Source organism: Acanthochromis polyacanthus, chromosome 20 (genome assembly GCF_021347895.1).
Source record: "Acanthochromis polyacanthus isolate Apoly-LR-REF ecotype Palm Island chromosome 20, KAUST_Apoly_ChrSc, whole genome shotgun sequence".
Lineage (NCBI taxonomy): Eukaryota > Metazoa > Chordata > Actinopteri > Pomacentridae > Acanthochromis > Acanthochromis polyacanthus.
Window position 1 is genome coordinate 28,290,873 of NC_067132.1, and position 21,787 is coordinate 28,312,659.

General features: G+C 39.3%; 1 protein-coding gene across 3 annotated transcripts in view; it reads left to right on the forward strand.

Moving 5' to 3' along the window:
* Positions 1–21,787, forward strand: part of LOC110965201 (cadherin-18) — a 209,661-nt gene that overhangs the window by 123,229 nt on the left and 64,645 nt on the right. For all 3 annotated transcript variants that reach the window (XM_051940503.1, XM_051940501.1, XM_051940500.1), the window contains exon 3: positions 15,893–16,187. In XM_051940503.1, coding sequence (XP_051796463.1) covers positions 15,893–16,187 — 295 coding nt within the window. The remainder of the gene's footprint in view (positions 1–15,892; positions 16,188–21,787) is intronic.

Below are 21,787 nucleotides of genomic sequence, written 5' to 3' on the forward strand. Positions count from 1 at the left end.
ATTAATCTTCATTGTTGGAAAGAGAAAGACTGTGAAAGTGGCAGAAATAATACTTTTCAACCGCCGAGAATTTCCTGTGGCACAGAGACGTCTATATACGAGTGCTTGGCTTTGTAGTGGCGCTACAATTAGAGATAGTATCATTTGTTACCTAGCAGTGTTTTAATTAATGCTTACATTATTATAAAGGCAGGGCTCCAGACTAACTTTTTTCTCTAGGAGCACAGTGGCCCCTTACTTCAAATTTTAGTAGCGCAGCCAGAAAATTTAGGGGCGCACACCAAAATTGACTTGCAAAGTAAATATTCACATTTCCTCTCGTTTTCACTGTATTACTGATAAATACTTGCATGATAAATGCAGAAACTATGTTTTCAATTCACTTTTTTTTGTGCAGCAGTTGACACAACATAACAAGAAAAGCACTCAGAGAGCACAGTACTGCTCCAAAGCTGCTCAGTTTACGTATAATTTCCGATGTATGAAATCTTTAATTAAAAATGACCTTGTGCTGAGTACAGGCATGTGTTATGCATGTGCACGTTATGTATTTATACTGAATCACGTGTAAATTACTCTTATAAAGGTCTGTTGATCAGTTCATCAATTTTGGAAAGCCTTTGTTTTGCTACTGTTAAAATAACCATTTCCTCCAGGCTTTTATTGTGAAGGCGTATTCTTAATGCTACGGGCTTTTATTTTGTGACCAATTCAGCGCACAGGAAGTGGTTCTCTAAGAAGAGGTTGCTTGACATGACAAAGATGCTGCTGAAAAGTCCGAAAATTAGCATAAAGACGAAAGAAAACGGTTTCACGCTGTTGCTGTCTAGCAAAGGATGTGTCTAAACTTAGAAGCAGCTGGAATGGAGACAAGAAAGGAGCGTTCAGGCTGATTTTGTGTTCAAAATAAGGCTGAATGTAAATGAAGGCTTTGTGAAACATCAGGAGCTTCACCGTCATTCGCTCCCTGCTCTCACACAGATTGGCCCGCCTTCTTCTTCTTTGGTGCTCGTCTTCTTTCTACTTTTGGAGTTAATGTCGGTTAAACCAGCTCATTTGCACATTACTGTCTACTGGGCTGAAGTGTGGAGCAGAAGTTTGTAAGCAACAAAAAATATTCAATAGTAATTAAAAAAGTCGGCAAATTTACTGGTCGCACCTGCGCAAGTAGATGAACCACTCGCATTTAGAGTCATATCTTTGGCTTCTTGATGAAGGTAGGTGCACTATTCTGGTGTAAAATGTGAAATATCTGCTAAACAAGTGGCTAATTTTGTGTATCTGCTGTTTTGTGCTGAACAGATAGCGAATAGGAGATTCATCAAAGCTTTTTTTCTGCTAAAAACATCTGCTTGCTGCATCTGGGAGTGATGCTAAACCCTAAACTGGCACAAACGGATCAGTTGTGAGCTGTACAAATCTAAACAATAAGCTAAAATACATGAAAAAGCTTGTGGAGGATGTGAAAGGTGTTACTTTCACACATTGTTAATATAAAAATATTCATTTGTGCACCTTTTTTTTCAATGAATGCTTAACTAGTGGGTCATTTTGTGTATTTGTTGCTTTGTGTTGAAATGTTATCAGATGGTAGATTCATAAAGCTTTTTTTCTGCTAAAAACAGCCACTTTGCTGCATCTGGAATTATGTTAAATTCTAAACGTGTACAAACAGATAAGTTGTGAGCTGTTAAAAGGGGAAAAAATGAGATAAAAAGGCTTCATAGAGATCTATAATGTCAAGCTGGGTGAAAATTCTTCATTTCACAGCACATTGTTAAGATAAAAATATTCATTTGTGCATTTTTTTCCATTAATTACTGCCAAAATCAATTAAAGTAGTGAACTGTGCATATTTAGTAAATATTCAGTGAATAAAAGAGGTGACTTGATTGATTCCAGCTGTGTTTTAGACAATTTGGAGCAACAGCTTTTATTTTGAAAGGTTCATCCTTAAAAAATGTGCATGTTTTACCATAATATTGATACAAAAGACAATTAAAAAAAACATTAAGCCAACCCCTACTGGTTCAGCATCTGCAGAAAATTGCGTGTGTGCTGTCTGTGCAGGCATGCATAATGTCCAAAGTGCATTCTGCTGTCCTTTGGCAGAGACGTTCAGAAATATTAGCACCGTGTAGACGCTTGAGACCAAAACCATTTGCTTTCACTCCGAGAGCCTGAACACGAGGCGGGAAGTTTTCCAAAGCTGATCCGCTGACAGTTTCATTTCATTCAAATATCAAATTTTTAGCCGCAGTTTGAGGCAGCGCCATTAAATTAGTGTCAGAATTGCTTCGGGGACTCTGATAATCTCATTACTGTACATCAAGAAGTCAACCATCCTGCTGGGGAAGACAACGACCCATTCTGCTTCTCCCCGCAAATGTCAAAATAGAGGACAACTATTAGGGAGGATCTCGGCGGTGTGTCTCCAGCACGCCCCTCATCACTTCCTCTTGATGTATGGTCATTAGGCGGGCGCTCCATCATCAGGGTTTACTGTGACTGTTACGAATCAATCGAGGAGAAGGGGGCGCTCGGAGGAGTTGATTGGGAGGGAGCGCGGCCAAAATGTAGCGATAATCAGACAATCAAGCACACCCACATAAAAAGTGATTAAGTCCTCTTGAGTGAAGTATAAGAGCCGAGATTTAATCAAAAAACCGACCCATCCCCCTTCACTAATTGCAAATATGAAACCAAGACACTGATCATCAGCGGTGGGTCGTCGTTTCTCCTTGCCTCCTGCTCTGTTGATGGAGGGGGAAGAAGAAAAAATAAAAGCTTCGCACCCTGACTCTCACCTTCAACTCCCATTTATGCATCAGCATCGCCCCACTTTCAACATCAAAGCGATGCCGTTTCACCGAATCACTCGGAAAGCCAACGCCGAGGAAATGTCACTCCTGTTTGTCTGACACTGCTCTGATTACAAGAGTTGCGAGATCACAACAAAGCAAATAAACAAAGGTGTCGAGCTCGCGTGCGATGCATGTACAGCTATTTGTAGATTTCCTGCATCCGTACTAATGCGGTGTAGCAGGCAGTCGGCACATTTACAGTTTACATGTACCTGAAGGTAGAACTACTGGGAAACCATTTAGAAATCAGCTAATGTGGCTGTATGTACGCTAAGTATTATGAAATGTAATCCTGGATTTCACAAAAGTGTCACCTCTAGACTGTTATATCACCTTCTTCCTGCACCTAAAGAGACATCGCTCCTCTCCACCTTCAACTTCCACACAGTTTGTAATGAGCGAACATGTCTCTGGTAGATGCAGCATCCTTTTAAACAAGCACAGAGCAAACAAAACAGCACATTCTCATACGTTATTTGGATCCAGCACAAAGGGCATTCACCAATAATGCAATTCAACCAGGCACATACATTATCAGGAACAAAGCCGGTGAAGAAGAAGAGGAAAAGGAGTACAGGGGTAAAACAGATGAAGATCAAGCTGCTTAGCAACTAATAATGCATCAGGGTGGCACTCAATAGAGCGTATCCTCCACCCGTAATAGTGAAGATCGTGTTACGTGTCATGTACTCCTTTTTGCAGAAAGCGGATATTTTGCATGCTCCATTAAAGTCCACAGAAAGACTTTGAGTCATTTTCCTCGACCTGAAATGGGACACGTCCGTTTGAATTGCGGCCACTTCTAAGCCTTTTTGGCTGATTACCACCGAACCAGGTGGCCAGTCGGTTGTGTGTTTGCTCAGCAGGAAGAGAAAAAAAAATTGGCAGGGATGGAATAATTGGCATGTCCAAACCAAGACTAAATGCCGTAATGGTGCATGTTGTTCAATTGGCTCATGAATGGGGAGTTTTAATCTGCCACGGGTGAACAGGTTCGCTGGTGACTGCTACGGACACCCACTGCAAATGTGAGATTTGTGCTGATCCATTCATAGCTGTTTGTAAGACATTCTGTCGCTCGCAAGATGGATACGCTGGTAGATGGAAAAAAGCTGCCGTCGATTATCACTGCCAGCAGCTAAATGAGTGGCGGATTCGTGCATTAATCAGTTGGCAGAATCAGTATTTTGAGGTGTGATTTGGAGCGGCAACTTTTATTTTGAAAGGTTCATCAATAGAAAATGTCCATTTTTTGCCAAAAGCTAATTCATACTTATTCTACAGTGCCTGAGCAATGACTTCAGGTCCTGACTAAATAGATTTTAGTCATTTGGGGATATCTAAACAGAATATAACTGTTATTTGAGTACCTTATAAAGCCAATAGGATAAATATATAAACTAATAATTGTCATTTTTTCAAGAAAAAGACACAAAAGTGACATTAGCATTAATTTAGAGTCAAATGTTTGGCTTCTTGATGAATGTAGGTGTTGCATTCTTGTGTAAATTGTGAAATACCTATTGAAAAAAGCAGCTGATGAAAGCTTAAGTAGTGAATAACTTCGTGCATCTGTTGCTTTTTGTTGCGCAGGCAGCAAATAGTGGATTCATCAAAGCTTTTTTCTGGTAAAATCATCTGCTTAGCTGTATCTGGAATTATGTTAAACTCTAAAGTAGCACAAACAGATAAGTTGTGAGCTGTAGAAAGGAAAATAATGAGCTAAAAACACTTCATATTGATATATCTAATGTAAAACTGGGTGAAAATTCTTTATTTCGCAGTACATTGATCATATGAAAATACTCACTTGTGCACCTTTTTATTCATTAATTACTGCCAAAGTCAATTAGAGTAGTGAATGCTATAGCACTGGTGTGCATATTTAGTAAATATTTGGTGCCTAAAAGAGGTTAATCGATTGATTCCAGCTGTGTTTTAGGCAATTTGGAGCAGCAGCTTTTATTTTGAAAGGTTCATCAATGAAAATGCCATGTTTTGCCGTATTATTGATACAAAAGATAACAAAAACAAAAAAACATCAAGCTTACCCCGACTGATTCAGTAACTAAAGACATTCTGTCATTTGTAAGACGACTGCATTGTTAGATGGGAAAAACTGCTGTCGATTATAACTGTTAGCAGCTAAATGAGTGGCGGATTAATGCATTAATCAGTTGGCAGAGTCAGTATTTTGATGTGTGATGGTTGGGTCTCATTGTGTGGGAGGCTTTTATAGTTTTTCTATGATAATGCAGTGAATATGTTTGGGTCGTGGAGTGTCGGTTGAGTCACACCAACAATGTCAAGGCTCCAGGCTGCGTATGAAAGCATATTTTTTTAAAGTTAAAAATTTACATTCATGTATTTGTTGGTAGCCATAGTGGTGGTACTTTTTCTTTCAGTCAATCTATCCCTACCTGATGCATGAAACAACCCATTTAGCTGGTCCATGTTGGAATGATGAAGTGGTATAGAGCCTATTATTGAAAGAAACTAATGAGGAGGGGGCTTGTTGAAATGGAAAGATCAAATACTGTTTAAGATAAAGGTTGCAGTACTGTATTCAGTCACAATGGCTAACAAAATTAAACAAAACCTAACCATAATCGTGATTTTCGCTCCCTACTATTCAAGGAACGTGATTGTATGATGGGCATAGTTCATAGGAGTAATATCAGACAACCTGCATGGTAAAATTTGTCTGTTTTATGATTAAATACTTGGAAAACATCTACAATTCTACACTTCTTTTCTGCTTTTATCCAAAGCGATTTAGACACGACTGTTCAAATGTTTGGAGTCATCCAGGCAATTTCATGTTTTCCATGAAAACTCACACTTTTATCCATGTGCTAGCATAACTGCACAAGAGTTTTCTAATCATCAATGAGCCTTTCAACACCATTAGCTAACACAATGTAGCATTAGAACACAGGAGTGATGGTTGCTGGAAATGTTCCTCTGTCCCCTTATGGAATGTGAAACCAGATCAATACTCTCAGTTAGTTGCACCAGTAAAATAGTTAGTCTCAAGGCCTGAAATTTGACATTTTAGAGGCTTTGGGGAATTCTAATGGCAATGTTTGACTTTTTGTCTATTTCCTGATGTTTCATGGAAATATAAATGGCTGATCAAGAAAAGCAATGGATGATTGGTTGTAAGTTTAGATGAGGCTGTACTTTGTCCACCATTCCTTGTGCTACCTCTTGTGTAATAGAGTTGATGTCTGATGAGTCCACACAAACCTGTTAATTATCTCATGTGGACCAAATGCAAAGATTGGAGTGGCTTTTACAGGCCTGTGACTGCCACAGATTACATTTTGTTTTCTTTTTTTACTGTCAGAGCCGTTGATTTATCGATTGCTGTTGGGATATAAAGAGATGTTGCACTAATGTATTACATGATCTGACTTTATTATGCAATAAAACATGCCTTTGATTGAATTGGAAATGCAATAAACATGCCAAATATGATGATGTATTCCCATATTATTACATTATTTGAAAGAGCAGGGTGACAAACCAAATTTATCAGATGCTCAGTTGAGCTTTTCAGTTAGAGTGGTACATATTGTGAAAACCAGTGGAACAGAAATATATGGAACACAGTCCGACAGCAATACATGCATGATTTTAAAAAGCACGTTTTCTTTCATCCACAGTGTGTGACAGATTTCAATGAAAACATTTCAGTGTAGTCATTGGTGTGTTTTGAATAGTAATGATTGTTTCAGTCGTACTGATGCAGTTAGACAAACCTCCGTTTCCTGTTGTTCATCAGTGCAATTCCCACACTTTGTTTTTGGTTGAAATGCATAATTTTTGACTTTTCATCGAACAGACTGAACTGTGTAACAGTGATCGCAAGTTACAGCTTAAGTTGGATTACATATCTGAGCCCTTAACTTTATTATATCATCCAGTGTCGCCGCACTGAGTGGAATTACTGTTAAATGTAGCAGAAATAATGGTGTAGCGGTGGATTCCTGTCAGCTTTTCTTCCTCAAATCTCTTCTCGCAATTGACTTAGAAACCTGACAGGTGGTAGGACACAACCAAAGGTAAACTGTTGGGCTGGGAGCGCCAATTAGCTTGTGAACACAAACAGTTTAAGGCCACTCTCGGGGATGAGTATACCGAACCCAAACAGCCGAAAAGCCTGTTGACAAAAGAAAGTGAAAATACACTTATGGCGCTCCTGCGGGCATATGATGAAATTATAAGTGTGGTGCTCTTTGAGACTGGAGTGTTTTCGCCCATGCGACTTTAGAGCTCCAGACTCTGCTGATCTCTTTAAATTGCATTGCCAGCTGCCTGCCGCCTGCCACATGCCAGTCATCTATTCCACTGGTCTTTAATAAAGTCGCCCATGGAGACAGAGAGATAAACACAATCCCTTGTTTTGATGCCCTGTGGATGAAAAGGATTCCTCAAAGTCTTTGTGGGAAGATGGCAAAACAACAAGGTTGCAGAGGTCATATTTCACCTTCTCCTCGTAGCTCTCCAGGCTTCTCCGATCAGCATGTGTGGAAAAAAATCCCATACATTTCCATTCATTATTTGCTTCGCAGTCACTTTCTCATCTGCACAGCCACACATAGTCCTGATGCATGTTAAAGCTCTCACCAGGCCTGCTCTGTGGTTTAACAAAATTGACACTAATTGCATTAAGGCGGGTCATCATGAAACTTTCCGTGTGATCAAAATTAATGAAGTATAAATAAAATATCGCAGAGTTGGAAACCAGCAGCAGCGGCACTCTCTGCACGGAACCAGAGCCCTGTTTTGATAGAAACTTGCCTGTTTTTGTACATTCAAGGAAGAGGAAAATTAGACTTATAAATGGCTCTTTTACCGGTCAGGGGCCAAAAACAAAGTCAGGGGTTCTAAATCACAGGTTCAGCCTTGCAGGTTGCACATTGTGATTAAAGCTGTGCAAAATCATGGTAATTTAAAGCCAAAAAAAAGAAACAGGTTGAGTGCATTTAAGTGGTATTTTTATGCAGTTTATACATGCAAACATGGCAGTGGTCTCAGATCTTTCTGACTAAGCTCCCATGAAGCTCCATCAAGTGTTTTTTGTTGCTTGTCTGGTGAAAAATATCCACTTGCACATTCTTATAAACGTCATTCCTGATAGTTCATAGTATAATTTAAGGTATATGAGCTTAGCAGTGTGTCGATCCACCCAGAATTTGACAGTAAGAGGATTGTTTAGGCATAAATTCAACTAGCAAATCCACTCAAACTACATAAGTGAATGGAACATTGCCTGTCCTCAGTAAACATTACTCAATATCTTGTATTTCTATTAATTTCATGTTAATGAACATTATGTTGGAGAATTCCCAAATACTGAAGGTAAAACTGAGCCTTTACTTTGGTCATCTCTTGCTACATTTTTAGTCCACAGACATACAAATATACATCTATTATTTAAACATAAAGTCACTGATTTTATACTTTTAACACGTTTTTCTCGACACATTGTGATTGCATTGCTATGCAGCGTTGACCCTTAAGGCAGTCTGGAAAATAACACTAAATAATAAATACAGCATTTGCAAATATAGAAGTAAGTTGATATCAAATTTAAAAGAATGACACTGGCGAGAAAAGCCAATAAAGAAGAAAAAAACCCCACTGTGGGACTTAAAGTAGAAAAGAGCAGGGATCTCTTGCAGTAAATACTTCTACCTCGCTCATCCAGTGCTTCGTCAGTGTCTCCATTTTGGACAAAAACCACAAACATCTCCCAGGTGTTGTATAAACCAGAGGCGTTCTTCCTAATGAAATAAATGAGTTTCTCAAGAGCCAAACTTCAGTTTTTCAAGCACTGGCTAAATAAGTGACGACTAATATTCTTCCAGTACAGGGATATGGCGCGTCTGGCTTGGAATCAGTAGAGATCGACCATTTTAGTTTCTCATTTACATAAGTAGCAACTATTTGGATAAATCCTAGATGTAGTAGAACAATATATTGTAATACTTCCGTATCTGTGAAGGTGACAAGGTAGCTGAGGTGGAGAAACTGTAATGTTTAAGAGAACTCATTTTTTGTGAGGATGTCTGGAGAGTCTTGGATCCTGCATCTGTAGATTGCCATTGGAGTCTAGAACGTCCAGGAACAAATTGATGCTGATGAGCTTGGGCTGTCGGCTGGTACCTGATCTTGAATCAATCATTTGGCTGTGGAGGAAAATAGAAATAATGCATATCGAGGTGACATAAACTGACCTTGGTGCACTGCAACTGCTAGCCACATTAGCCTACCGAATTATAACAGAGCCTTTGAAGCTAATTTTTGTAGCACATTGAATCATTTGGTTATTTTATATTTAAATGATAACAATAGTATGGACCTGCTATTTTTCATTTAATTTCTGAAAATAGAATATTAACTCTTGATTTCAGCACAGGAACATAATGCAGACATGTTAGCTTGGTGTTTTTAGGTCAGGTTGGTTGTTGAGCTGTGATGTGCACACTGTTGTTTGCAGACTGTACATACAACGTTTTGACCACTTGTTTTAACAAAGCACAACCACTCCAAAGAATTCTTTGATATGGTGTCAGTTTGTTTGGAGTCACAACTGTTAGATACACTGATCAGGCATAACATTATGACTGCCTAATAGTGTGTTGATCCTCCTTATGTCTTCAAAAATGCTCTGAACATTGGGCTTGGACAAGAGGACCTCTCAGGGTGCCTTATGTGGTCTGGACCAGGACGATGGAAGTGGATCCTTTGGGTACTCTGGGTGGAGTGGAGCTTGTGGGAATCAAACAAGTTCCACTGCATCCTGTTGATACTTGACCAGAATGGGGTCTAGGAAGTTTAAAGGTCAAATCAACATCTTGGGCGATTCTCATGTTTCTCAAGATGTCCCTGATTGTTTGATTGTGCGATGTGGTGGGGTGCATTTTCGTGTGGGGGTAGGGCAGTGACATTGGGGATTACCATTTGCATGAAGGAGTGTACTTGTTCTGGGACAATGTTTATTTGGGTGTCTAAGTCTCATCAACATGGATGCCAAAATCCAAGGTTTTCCAGCAGAACACCACAAAGTACCATTATGATCAGTGTCACTCACTTCACCTGTCAGTGGCTTTAATGGCTGATCCGTGTTTGACCAAAAAAGCTTCACTCAGACTGTCAAATTTGCAACAGTTTGCCCACTGAAGGTCTAGCACCAAAAGTTTGCGCTATGAAAGGTATTTTTGGAAGTTAGACAGTGTGTGGGAGTCTGATTGAACCTTGTGGATCCGCTCAGTCTTCTCCTATGTAATTGCCTTTTGAAATAGATGTGCAAAGACTTCCTGTGGTTTAGACCCAAAGTGCTATCGGCATGCTGCTGGAGATCTCCATTAGGTTGGACTAGTTCAAAGAAGAGACCCTATTTTTAACAGGTTCCTCCTGCCGTCAAAAATAATGGACATGCCAAAGGTCAGGTTATGAAGTTGTGTTTTCTTTTTGTGTAAGTAACAAAAGAAACTGTACAACCAATGGGGTCTTATCAACTAACCAGCTGACCCACAGTTGTATTAAACACTGAATATGTTGAACACGTCTAGCATGAATTCACAATGGGGCATAATGGAATATTCTAGAGGATGAGGGTGATGACCACCCAACATCCTGAGATGAAAATGCTCTTATTGAAGCCGGAATCGGAGTGTTCTCCATCTTCATATTGTTTCGCTCTGAGCTGGCCTGACACCGCCGTACTTCCAGCCTGTGATGTTTGTGTAATGGCCCGCAACCTGTTGACACTTTTATCACCCATAGATTTTGGAAGGTAATAGTCACCATATGCGTCATTGGTTCGCACTTTGCTGAGCATGATTTATTGACTCCTGCGACGGAAGTCAATGGCTAAATTAGCAGTCTCACTGGAGGCAAAATTACATTTATGAGCTGGAGTGGAGTGCTGCCGGGCAGAAGTGCATATACGCTTGTAAGTCGACATGGAAGTGGATCATTGTTGGGTAGTAACTCCAATTCTCTGCCTTTAAATGAGTAGATTTATCGGTAGGGATTGATATCTAACCACAGCCAGCACTAGAACCTCATATTTCTTTATGCCTCGCACTAATTTAAAAGAGAGGATGCAGAAATGGCCCAAATTACGCCAACAAAGTAATTAAACCCGTACACACTGCCATCGATGTGTAAACAGGGTTGGATTTTCTTTGCTTTGCGGGGTGTGTTTTATATTAGTACAATCTAGCAACTGATTAACTAGCTGATTCAACAGGATCTTTGACTCCTTATCTAATTACAGCCTTGATATTTACCACGGAAAGGACAGTCAGTTCTCATCAAGAGTCAGGCCGGCAATCAACGCCGGCTTTCTAATTAGTAATTTATTTGCCAGTCCAGGTTTTGATTAGATGTGGCCTGAGGACCGGCGCTGTTCGACATCTTTAATAGCTCGTTTCCGTGTATGCGAGTGGCTTTGGACCACTGGTAGAGAAGTCTGTTGCCTTTTTAATGTACATTTGTGTCTGCATTGTCGGAAAATGCACCAGATTGGAGCTTTAACACAAGCTATTTCACTGGGTTTCTCCATCGCACGCATCCTAATGCAGGCGTACAGGTTTTTCCAGTCATGTCGTGTCTCCAAGCAGAGGTGTCTGACGGTGGTCCAGCGGAGGATTAGCGGTGCAGAAACAGTAATTAATTGTGCAACACAATGACAGAAAAAAGACATACAGCACAATGAGGCTCGGTCAATACTGGGAGCAGTCTTTAATGCTCTCAATAAATTGAGCAGTATGATGATAAATTGCTTCTATATTTAGGTTACTGTGAAAGTAGACTGTCTGGTCTTCAGCTCCGGTCTGCTCTCCAGAAACACTGTCCCAATTCAGAAACTGCACCAGTTCCAGTGTTTACAACAGAATCAGAGCAGTTATTTGGCCGTTTATTAACATTTTCATGGTAGATTCAAAGCTGCAACAATTTCCAAGACTTGCATGGGAGCTACAAGCAAATAATCTGTTTAAATGAGTGTATTAAGTCAAAATAAATTTAAAAATTTAGACAGTTTGAGCCTTTATGAATCCCATTTTGTGAAATGTGAAAGCCATCAAGCTTGTATCTTGCGTCAGTTTTTGCTCCATCACATTAAATCCCTCATTTATGTCTTTTTCCTGTTACAAAAAGCATGTACAGCCCATAGTGATGTTACAGTTTTGTTGCTGCAGTTTTTCCTTTGACAGCCTCATTGCTTCATGTGTTCCAAGAAACGGGTCTAATTGCTGGTTTTTGAGAGGCTGTTCATGCTCATTGTGCAGCAGTTGTGGAAAGTGCTAGTAATTACATGGCTGCGAGTTCTGTACCTAAGTACAGTTGTGAGAGTATTTCCATTTTATGCTATTTTTTGGCTTCTTACAAATGTGTATAGTGTGTAGTTTCACTTTGTCAGACATCTATGAGCTAATAACAGCTGCACAAAAATCATATTTTTCCCCTCCTCTGAGGTTCTCACATGGTTTCATTACAGTAAAATGTTCGTGTGATCCAATGTCTCACCAAAAATCAAAGATGAGAGGAAAAAGTACAGATCATAAAAAACAGATTTGCACATCAGATCTTTGGTTATCTTCTCTCCTCACCCATTAATCATCTCACGACTCCTCGGATGTATCTGGTGTCCCTGTATAGAAAACTGTAAATACACTGTAAAAAAAAAAACACGCACACTACTGCTGACTCTCAGCCAATCAGAGGTGAGCTAGCTAAACATGGCACGTTCACTGACATTAGGTAAATTTCCCCGCTGTGGAATGAATAAAGGTTTAATCTATCTATCTATCTATCTGGACACTGAACAACAAACAGTGAAACCTCAGCATCAACAACAATATCAGTCCACGACAATATTCTGTTATCTTCTTGTAAACTGATTCATACCTGCATGAAAGTCATTGGTATTCATGGCTTTTATGAAGAACTGATCGATATCATGATGCACGTAATGATAAAAATCGACTTATGTCAATCCGTAGGAAGAGAACTCTGACGTAAGTCGAGGACCCCCTGTACTCTGTCTTTGGCTTTGTTTTATGGACATTTTGCTTCTTATACTTGTGCCAAATGTAAGTAGGGTGTTTCATGTTGTTTAATAAAGGAAGTGAACACTTGTTCCACCACTGCTATGGGAGTATTTCTCCTCTTTTTGGCACATGTTTTGGCTTTACCAATGTACATACATCAACATTGTTTGCTTCTTGCCAGACTTTTTAAGTAGCTGTTTTGAGTTTTATTCATCTCAAGGCCAAGCGGGGTCTTAAGTTGACAAATTTCTGTTGTGTTCAATATTTATTTTATCGCTGAGCCCTTATCAGATGCATCGCTGGGGAAATTATCTCCGAGATATTGCAGAATCGCTGTTTGTTGAGACATATGTTGAGGAGTCTTAGGCTCAGACTGCCGTTTCTCTGCAAACACTGCTGCAAACCAGTAGAATCAAAACAGTCTTGACTTGCATTCCTCGCCTGTGCATGTCAGGATATTTTTTATATTTTATCTTTGTTTTGTTTGTTTGTTTTCCTGCACCTTCTATGTGCCTCTGTGGAGCTGTGTTAGTGATGTGAAATGTCAGACCTCTTCCTCTCCGACAGATGTTGCTAATTGGCAGTCAGCTGCTACTGTTGTAATTGTGATTCATCGCTTCAAAGTTGAAGTCATTTAACTTTGGTGCGATAAATCATCACATTATTTAGTTATTTTCTCTCTTCCTCTCCAACTTTGCAGACATTTTTTTAAGCCTGACCAATCAAAAACTAGCCGGAAATTTAATTTTTTTAGAAAATGAGATCTTTATTAACCCTTAAAACAAAATTTTTTTAACGTTAATTCTTAGAAATTAGCAATGATTTTCCAACAAAAGTGTGTGGATGAGTTCATGAGAGTAGCCATTTTGAAAAGGGGCAAAATACGACTTCAGCTGCCTGTAGTGGAATGATAATCCACTACAGGCCGCAGAATACATGCATCGGGTTATATAAGACAGGTTTTTAAGGAAACTATCATGTTGATGAGATAGAGGTCTCATGTATCAAATATGATATAAATGGTTATATAGGGTTCTCAAACATGTGTGGTATATTATAATAAAAGACAGGGTGACATATTACCTCGATGCACGGTATGAATTATTTATTCATCCCGACTATGTGTATCTTACAATCTCCACAGACTTGCATATATCCTACTGGAGACGAGACTGATGTGTGCTTTGGAATTCAATAATGTTCTCATGGACGTGCACGCATGTACAAATATGAAACGCAGAAATACCACCAGTATGTAAAGCGTTTCCAATGCGAAATAAAAATGGATTGTCCTGTTATGTTCAGCTGTGATATCTCCCTCAGGAAAACGTGGGAAAAAAAATAAAAGCCAGCGTTTGACATGTTTTATTCATGGCTGAAATCGAACTTGTTCAAATGATGTTACCATGGCGCCCTGCTCTTCAAATTCACTGGTATTGTTAAGATACATTTCGAAAGTTTCAAACCCAGCTGAGCTATTGGCATGAAAGTCTTCATCCTCTTGGTATCAATTATGGCTGAACAAGTGGCTCCGTTTTCCCCTTATTCCTCTGTGTCCTGGTGAGAAAAGAAGGCTGCGCTCTTCCATCTTTAACAGTCTTGTAAGGATTTCCCCACCAAAACCGTAATCTCTAAAGATGTAGTTTTTTTTCTCTTCGGTGATACAGTGGAGCCTGAGAGAGGAATATTGAATAATGTAATGTCTGAGTTAGATGTGGAGTTTTCTGATGCTGAAATGTGGGCTAAGGATCACCGTGCAGTGCAGTCATGCTGCAAAGGTCACTGCTATATAAAGTACAGATGGTTTTAAATGGCTTTGGTTCAAGAACAGCAGATATACAGCACAGATCTATGCTTTTATGTGGACTAGGTCTGGATTTAAGGATAATTTTCATCAGTTCTGTCAATAATTTCTCGATTAATCATCTTGAAAACCTCAAACAGTAGTGAAAAAAAAATGTCCATCACATCTTCAAGATTCCACTTTCTCATTATTTTTTAATACAAAACCAAATATATAAACATTATATTTAGGGATAGGTCAATTATTGTGCCAGATGTTTGGCCTTTTTCTGATTGACCTGATTATCGGAAGAGATAGATTGTTGGCCGATGACCACCGTAATTGAGTTTTTGAATTGTGTTGTACCGCACACTATTGTTTCCCTTCGAAAAATGCATTTAAAGGTACTTTCTGCACATTTCTGGCACTTTCTTAGGATATGCAAGTACTATCTGTTGCTAAACAAATGATGGTTACACGTAGAGTCTAGAACCAGGACAAAACCAGTGTAAAATCAGTACACAACCAGTCTGGAATCAGGACACAACCAGTCTAGAACCAGGACACAACCAGTCTAGAACCAGTCTAGAGCCAGTACACAACCAGTCTAGAATCAGGACACAACCAGTCTAGAACCAGTACACAACCAGTCTAGAACCAGTACACAACCAGCCTAGAACCAGTACACAACCAGTCTAGATCCAGAGTGGGTCATTTTTGACCCTTAGGACAAGGATGTTTAGGATGTTAAGACCACAGGTGTGTTAAGAAAATACAGAAGAACAGGAACGATTAATCTCAGTCAATCTTACATAAACAGATTTTACATAATTCAGCTACAGTCGCCTTATTTAGTGAAGAAACCTAATTATAAATGACAGGTTTTCTGCCTTCACATGCTGTTAAAAACATTATGTATATCGGTTCCAAATATCGATTATCAACCTGAAAAACTCATATCGGCTGATTCCTAATTATAATTCACATCTTAGAAGCTGGAACTACACAAGAATTCACCAATATTCTACAGCATCTGTGTCAGTCAAAAGTCCCACTTACTCCATTTCTTTTGCTGCTATTGTGAACCAAATCAACCATAAGATTGATTTTGGCAACTCTCTGTTTTTTTCCTTCTCTGTATTCACACTCCCTCTGTCTGGTTTTTTTCCTTGCAGCTTCACTCAAACTCAGACAAAGGCGATGGATCTGTCAGGTACATTCTGAGCGGAGAAGGAGCCGGGACTATATTTATCATCAATGAAGAGACGGGAGATATTCACGCCACTAAGAGCCTGGACCGGGAAAGGAAAACACATTACGTCCTGCATGCACAAGCCCTGGACCGAAACACAGAGGAGGCCCTGGAACCAAAGTCGGAATTCATCATCAAAGTACAAGACATCAATGACAATGCCCCCAAATTTCCAGATGGACCCTTTGTAGCCACGGTGCCGGAGATGTCTGAAGTGGGTGAGTAGTGCTCGAAAATAAGCCGGACCTTCAAATGACTGTCAGTAGCAGTAAGCCCTCGTTTGAACGGTTCGGAAGATAAAAATCTGTCTGAACTCGAGTGTTGTATTTGTTCCTTTTCAGATATTCTCCATGTATGTAATCCGTTTTATCCCTACGAAAAGAGGGAAAATATTACGGCGAGACCTTTGACTTGACACTCTGTTTTGAAAAGACTCGTGACCAAATGTTGCTGCAAGATGGATTAAAAGACGGCAGTAAGCGGAGCGGCGATCAAATGTGTTGCTACCCTGTGCGGCATTCTGGTTTTTCCACTTTGTGATAATGTTCTCTAGCATGTTTGATCTTCTGTAAGCCAGCCGAGCCCATCTCTTTTTTGTTGGTTTTTTTTTTCATCTTTGTTTTCTGGTTGCTGGGATGGTTTCCCCTCCCGGGTGGGCAGGTCTTTATAAAGCACTCAATAGTGCTTCCACAGCAGTCCCTGACATCCAGACTGTGGAGTCCTCCAAACATGGAGCTCTTTTTTCCAGCCTCCACTGAGACAGCTGCTCCTCATATGCCCGGCATCATGTGGCAAGCATCTATGTTTTATTTCTTTATTCTGTTTTTAGCTCGGCCTGAACAAAAGCCAGCCCTTTTCTCAGTCCAGCGAATTCTTGCCTCACAGCACAATAGCTGAAAAAGTGCGATGCTCTAATGTTGCACAGCAGTCTTTCAAAACATATGTAGGTTGTCCAAATGATGGTCCAAACTGCTGTCAGAGCGACTTTGCCTCAAATATGCGATAAGATAGCAAATTTGCAGCGCTGACAGATTGTTGAAAACATTCCATTTGTATCTGTCTGTCTAAAATAATCCTCTCAGTTACTGAAAAGAAGTGGAAATACTTAATAAAAAAAAGGAAATTCCTCCAAAAAAGAAAATGAACGGCTTCATCAGCTTCCGCGCGGGGAGAAGATGGAAATGTGAAAAACCGATTAAATATGCAAACCCCAATAGACCTGTAGGCGCCCTCTTTATAAACAGTCAATATCTCCCTGGTTGCATTCATGAATATTCATGAACACAGGCCTGACACACTCAGACAACTTTGCCAGTCGCTGTATTTGTTTCGAACTCGGGTGCGCCAAGTGCACGTCTCAATCTCTTCTGAGCGCGCTGCAATATCTGTTCGGCTGCTATTATATTTTTGTCTGAAGGGTAGAAAAAGGTGTGGTTGCTACTTGAAGCTGCAACTACAGCTCGAAATAAATACAAAAGAGGTAGCGGAAATATACCCGCGGCACCTTCTTTGTATTGGCACCCTTCATTTTGTTCTAACAAGACTACTTATTTTAAAGTTTCAGTGTTGGCTGCAAACTTCATCATCGGCTGCACAGAAAGAATCAATCACCATCGATGACCCAGGGGAAGAAATCAAGGACTGTGAAGGGGAAAATAATTAGCCTTTTTTCTTTTTCTTTCTTTTTTTTCCCCTTTCCGCCTCCTCTTTTGCTCGTGTCCATTAAAGTAATTCCTCTTCGGTTTGGCGTCTGCGCCGTCAAATCGGCTGTAACAATCAACTGTCCTCACACTCCGCAGCACTAATCCCCTCTGCATTCGTCAATACTTGGGGCTCCCAAGTGTAGGAAAGAGGGCCTGTCTTGGAGTGTGGCAACTAATTGGTTGTGATGTTCTTTTTCCTGTCTAAATTGATTAGCTGGGCATGTGCCAGGCAGTTGGACGGTTTCGTACCTCCTGTGTAGCAGTGCAATCGTATTTTTTCAAGTGCTCGGTGAAAGAAGTATCAGTTTCATAATGCATCTTTCCCAGATGAGGTATCACTAAATGGAGATTTGCTCTCTCTGCTTTTCACTTCTGGGAAAATTACAGTTTAATAGCGGTTTCCCAAACCCAGAGGCGGGCGTGGTAGCTTGTTTAGATGAAACGTTACGATTAAATTAATGTTATTGGAGATAATGCGGAGTAGAATTACACAAACAGCAAGCATGAAAACCTTTATGAAACAATAAAAATGAACAAAAAGGTTCTCTTTTTGTCTTCAAATTTCAAATCCACTTCCATCCAGCACTTGCCATTAAGAATACACTTTTCTTTAACCCAACATCATGCTTACGGTTCAAATCCACCAAATGGGATTTTTATTTCATGACCAAAATGAAAGTGGGAATGAAGAAAATGGCAAAAAAAAAAAGTGCCTGGACTCAGGCTGAGGAAATGATGAGGAGAACCTGGTGGTTGTAATCCAGTTTCAGAGCCCAACCTTGATCTTTTAAAAGCGCATTATGTTTTGTGCGCGGTCCAGCGAGGTCAGGGGAGATAGATAGATTGAAACTTAAAGAAGGTGATGAAAGTGGATGTAAAGATGGTGCTCGGTATGTGACCGGGGTTCCTAATGGTGAGGATGATTCATACTGTATATGTGGAAGCAAGTACAGAACTCATGATGGTTTTGCTGGACTTGCAGAGGAGAATTTCTGAGTAGCGTTTTAGCAGGATCCTAGCTGTACTTAGAGTTTTCCTGAACTGCTATGAAAAGTTGTACGAATATGGAGATATAAGATTAGGTTAATTGATTAAATCTCATTTCTAAACCCAGCAATGCCACTTTAAATGTAGTGAGAGGGTGTAAAACTAGAGGGAGTATACAAATGAAATCCTAAACCGTTGACTGAATCCCTAAAAACGCGTGTGTCAAAGTGACATATTTATGAGATTTTTACATGAAAGTAACCGTTTCCTCCTCTACAGTGCAGCTTGAGCTCACCAGCTTGCCTGGAAAAGCTGTTTTTACCCAAAAGCCACTTAATACTGCTAAAACTTGAAATGTGGAGCATCAAATATCTTGTATGTTATGTTCTTTTTAGAATGCTTCATTCTCTTTTAAATTAATCTTTTCATTGTTAGCTTAGAAGCATTTTTTATTTATTTATTGATAAATCATTTTACCTCTGACCTGATGCACTTTGCATTTGAATAGGTTTGTGCAAAATTTCATGCAATAAGAAATAAAGATATTCTCTTGCATTCTACAACACTGCAAAGCTGTGCTATGCTACGGAACGGCAACTTGTAAATTTGGAGTCATTCAGCTGTACATATTTGAACTTTAAATTGATTCCAAGAAGAGAAATGACAAAACTCCACCTCTGAGCTGTAGTTTCCAGGTTAGAAATACTCAACCATGGTGCTGTCTGCTTAATACACACATGAAGTGTCTTCTAGCATTTTAAAAATAGTGTTTGGACATGTTAGCAAGGTCAAAAAAAAAATAACAAAAAACTTGATTTTTCTCCAGAGAGTGTCTTTTAAACTATGCCTTCAAAACAGTTGAATATCCAAGTGTGTATTGTATCCTTTAAGACTTGATGTCAGATGCGATTTGAAAAAGATTTTGGGTGTTAAAGGCTTGCAACCTGCAGCTCCTTAACTGGTTTGAGTCTAAGAAGTCCTTGGTCAGCAGTGTTTTGAATTGATATTAATAGTTCCAGTTGCTAGAGGTGAGCGCTGACACACTTTCCAGGCTCCTTCTTAGCTCCTTTGGCCCTCCTGGACCTGTTAGGTGGTGGTTGCTTTGTGGGAGTTTCTGTCTATTTGTGGTGAATAAATGTCTTTAGTCTCAAGGAGATATGCAGCATGAAACATACACTGACCTTGGCTGTGAAATCCAGGTACCCAGCAGAGCTCTACTGTGATTTTCAAAGGTAAACACAGACACACGGACTCTGGATTGTTCACTTTTTGATGAGTGCAATCAGACCTTTTAATGCAGCACTCGTCACTTTAATAGTTCCTGATATAGAATTCAAATATGGTACGTGAACACTTAAGTTGAAGTGCACTGTGAACACAGCCGAGCGCATTATCCAGCCAATTAGGAGTTCATTATCAGTAAGAATATGCAATAATCAGGGCCTATTACCAGTTTCCAACGCAGACGCTGAAAACAGAATGACAGAGTCAAGCTGGTGTTGCTCCTTTATATGTATATTATTATTCTGGAAATGTTGATTATATGGATCATTCTAGAATTGGAGGACATTTGGGTTTCAAAATTTTGGAAAAATAAACCTTCTCTTTTACAATTTCCTGCTACATATTCATGAATAATAGGTAATAAACTATCAAAGGCTTGATTGGCTCAGCTTACACATCAATGGTACCATCTTTATTCCATGTTTTATTTGTTGTTTACTAACCCTACTCTGATCACAGTAACAGGGTTGCTAATCCATGCTAATGTGATCTTTTTCTCAGCAGTAGAAGCTAGATATTTAGCTAGCTGTAACTGCTGAGCAAGAGGACAGCCTTTCTGATGGAAAAACTCAAGAAAAATGTCAAAAGAATTTGTCTTTTCCTGGTAATGTGCTTAACAGGGTTGTATGAGGCAGAGTGAGACATTCAACCCAGGCTGAATATGTTATGAAAATATGAAAAATATAAGAGAGGAAATCCCTTTGCTCTACCCATTCTTTAGGAAAACAGTTTGATGATGTCATTTCCAGCGTTTCATGTGATTCATTGTTTTCTTCTTCTTCTACCAGATAAAAAAAGATTATGCTAACAGGGTTGCTGTGGGACTGATGCTCCATGCACGATAATTATTATTAAAAATATCATATTGATTAAAAAATAGTGTTCCCACGATTACAAGAGACATCGATGAAAAAAGTAATACCAAAAATGGAGGTTTCCGTTTAATTTTAACTGTTTTATTTGAGATTCAATTTGGTCATCAGGAGGGTGGGACATGAGAAAAATGGCATTTTAGGTAGAACTCCAGACTTATTTGATATTTTTAAACACATTCTTTCCACATAGTTTTTTTTAGATTTGGTCTCAGGATAAGTATATTTACACAACAACTGCATGTTTTAGTTTTCTGTACAGGGATTATTTGAATTTTGAAGAATGGGATGTAAAATGTTCTCCAAATCTGGAAGGATCCATTAGAAAAATACAACAAAGGAATATATGCATGTTCTATTTAAGGGTTAATAAAGTCTAAAAGTCTCTAAACATTGAGGTTGTATCATTTTGTTCTTCAGTTTTGCATTTGTTTTGCAAAAAAATGGCCCAAATGGTGCATCTCTACTCATGTCCATGCTGCTGCCCTCTAATGTTTTGTACAAAGTGAGTTCCTTGGTCCTTGATGGACAATTTAAATGCCAAGGAACAACCAGGATAGAGTTTGATTCTTTTAATCACTCCAGAATCCTGACAACAGCTACATGTTTTAGTATTTTTCACATGGATTATTTGAAATTTCATGGCTGGGATGTAAAATGTTCTCCAATTCTGGAATGACTTTTATATGTTCAAAATGAGCTTTTTCCTACTTATACCAATGACAAAGACCAAATCCATCAGTTAACTCATATAATAACACAAGATTTGGATCCAGTTCAGCTTCCAAAGCAAAATAATTTCCATCAAAATTTTCAGTGGAAGGTTGACAAAGATTCACAAGCATACTGTGTAGTGTACGCTTCATTATTCCTGGCATTTCACTCTGCTGCTGCAGGTTTCCAAGAAAAAAAACAAATCACATCTGGTGGGGCACAGTGGAGTGAGTTTCACTTGTTTAATTTTGTTTAATT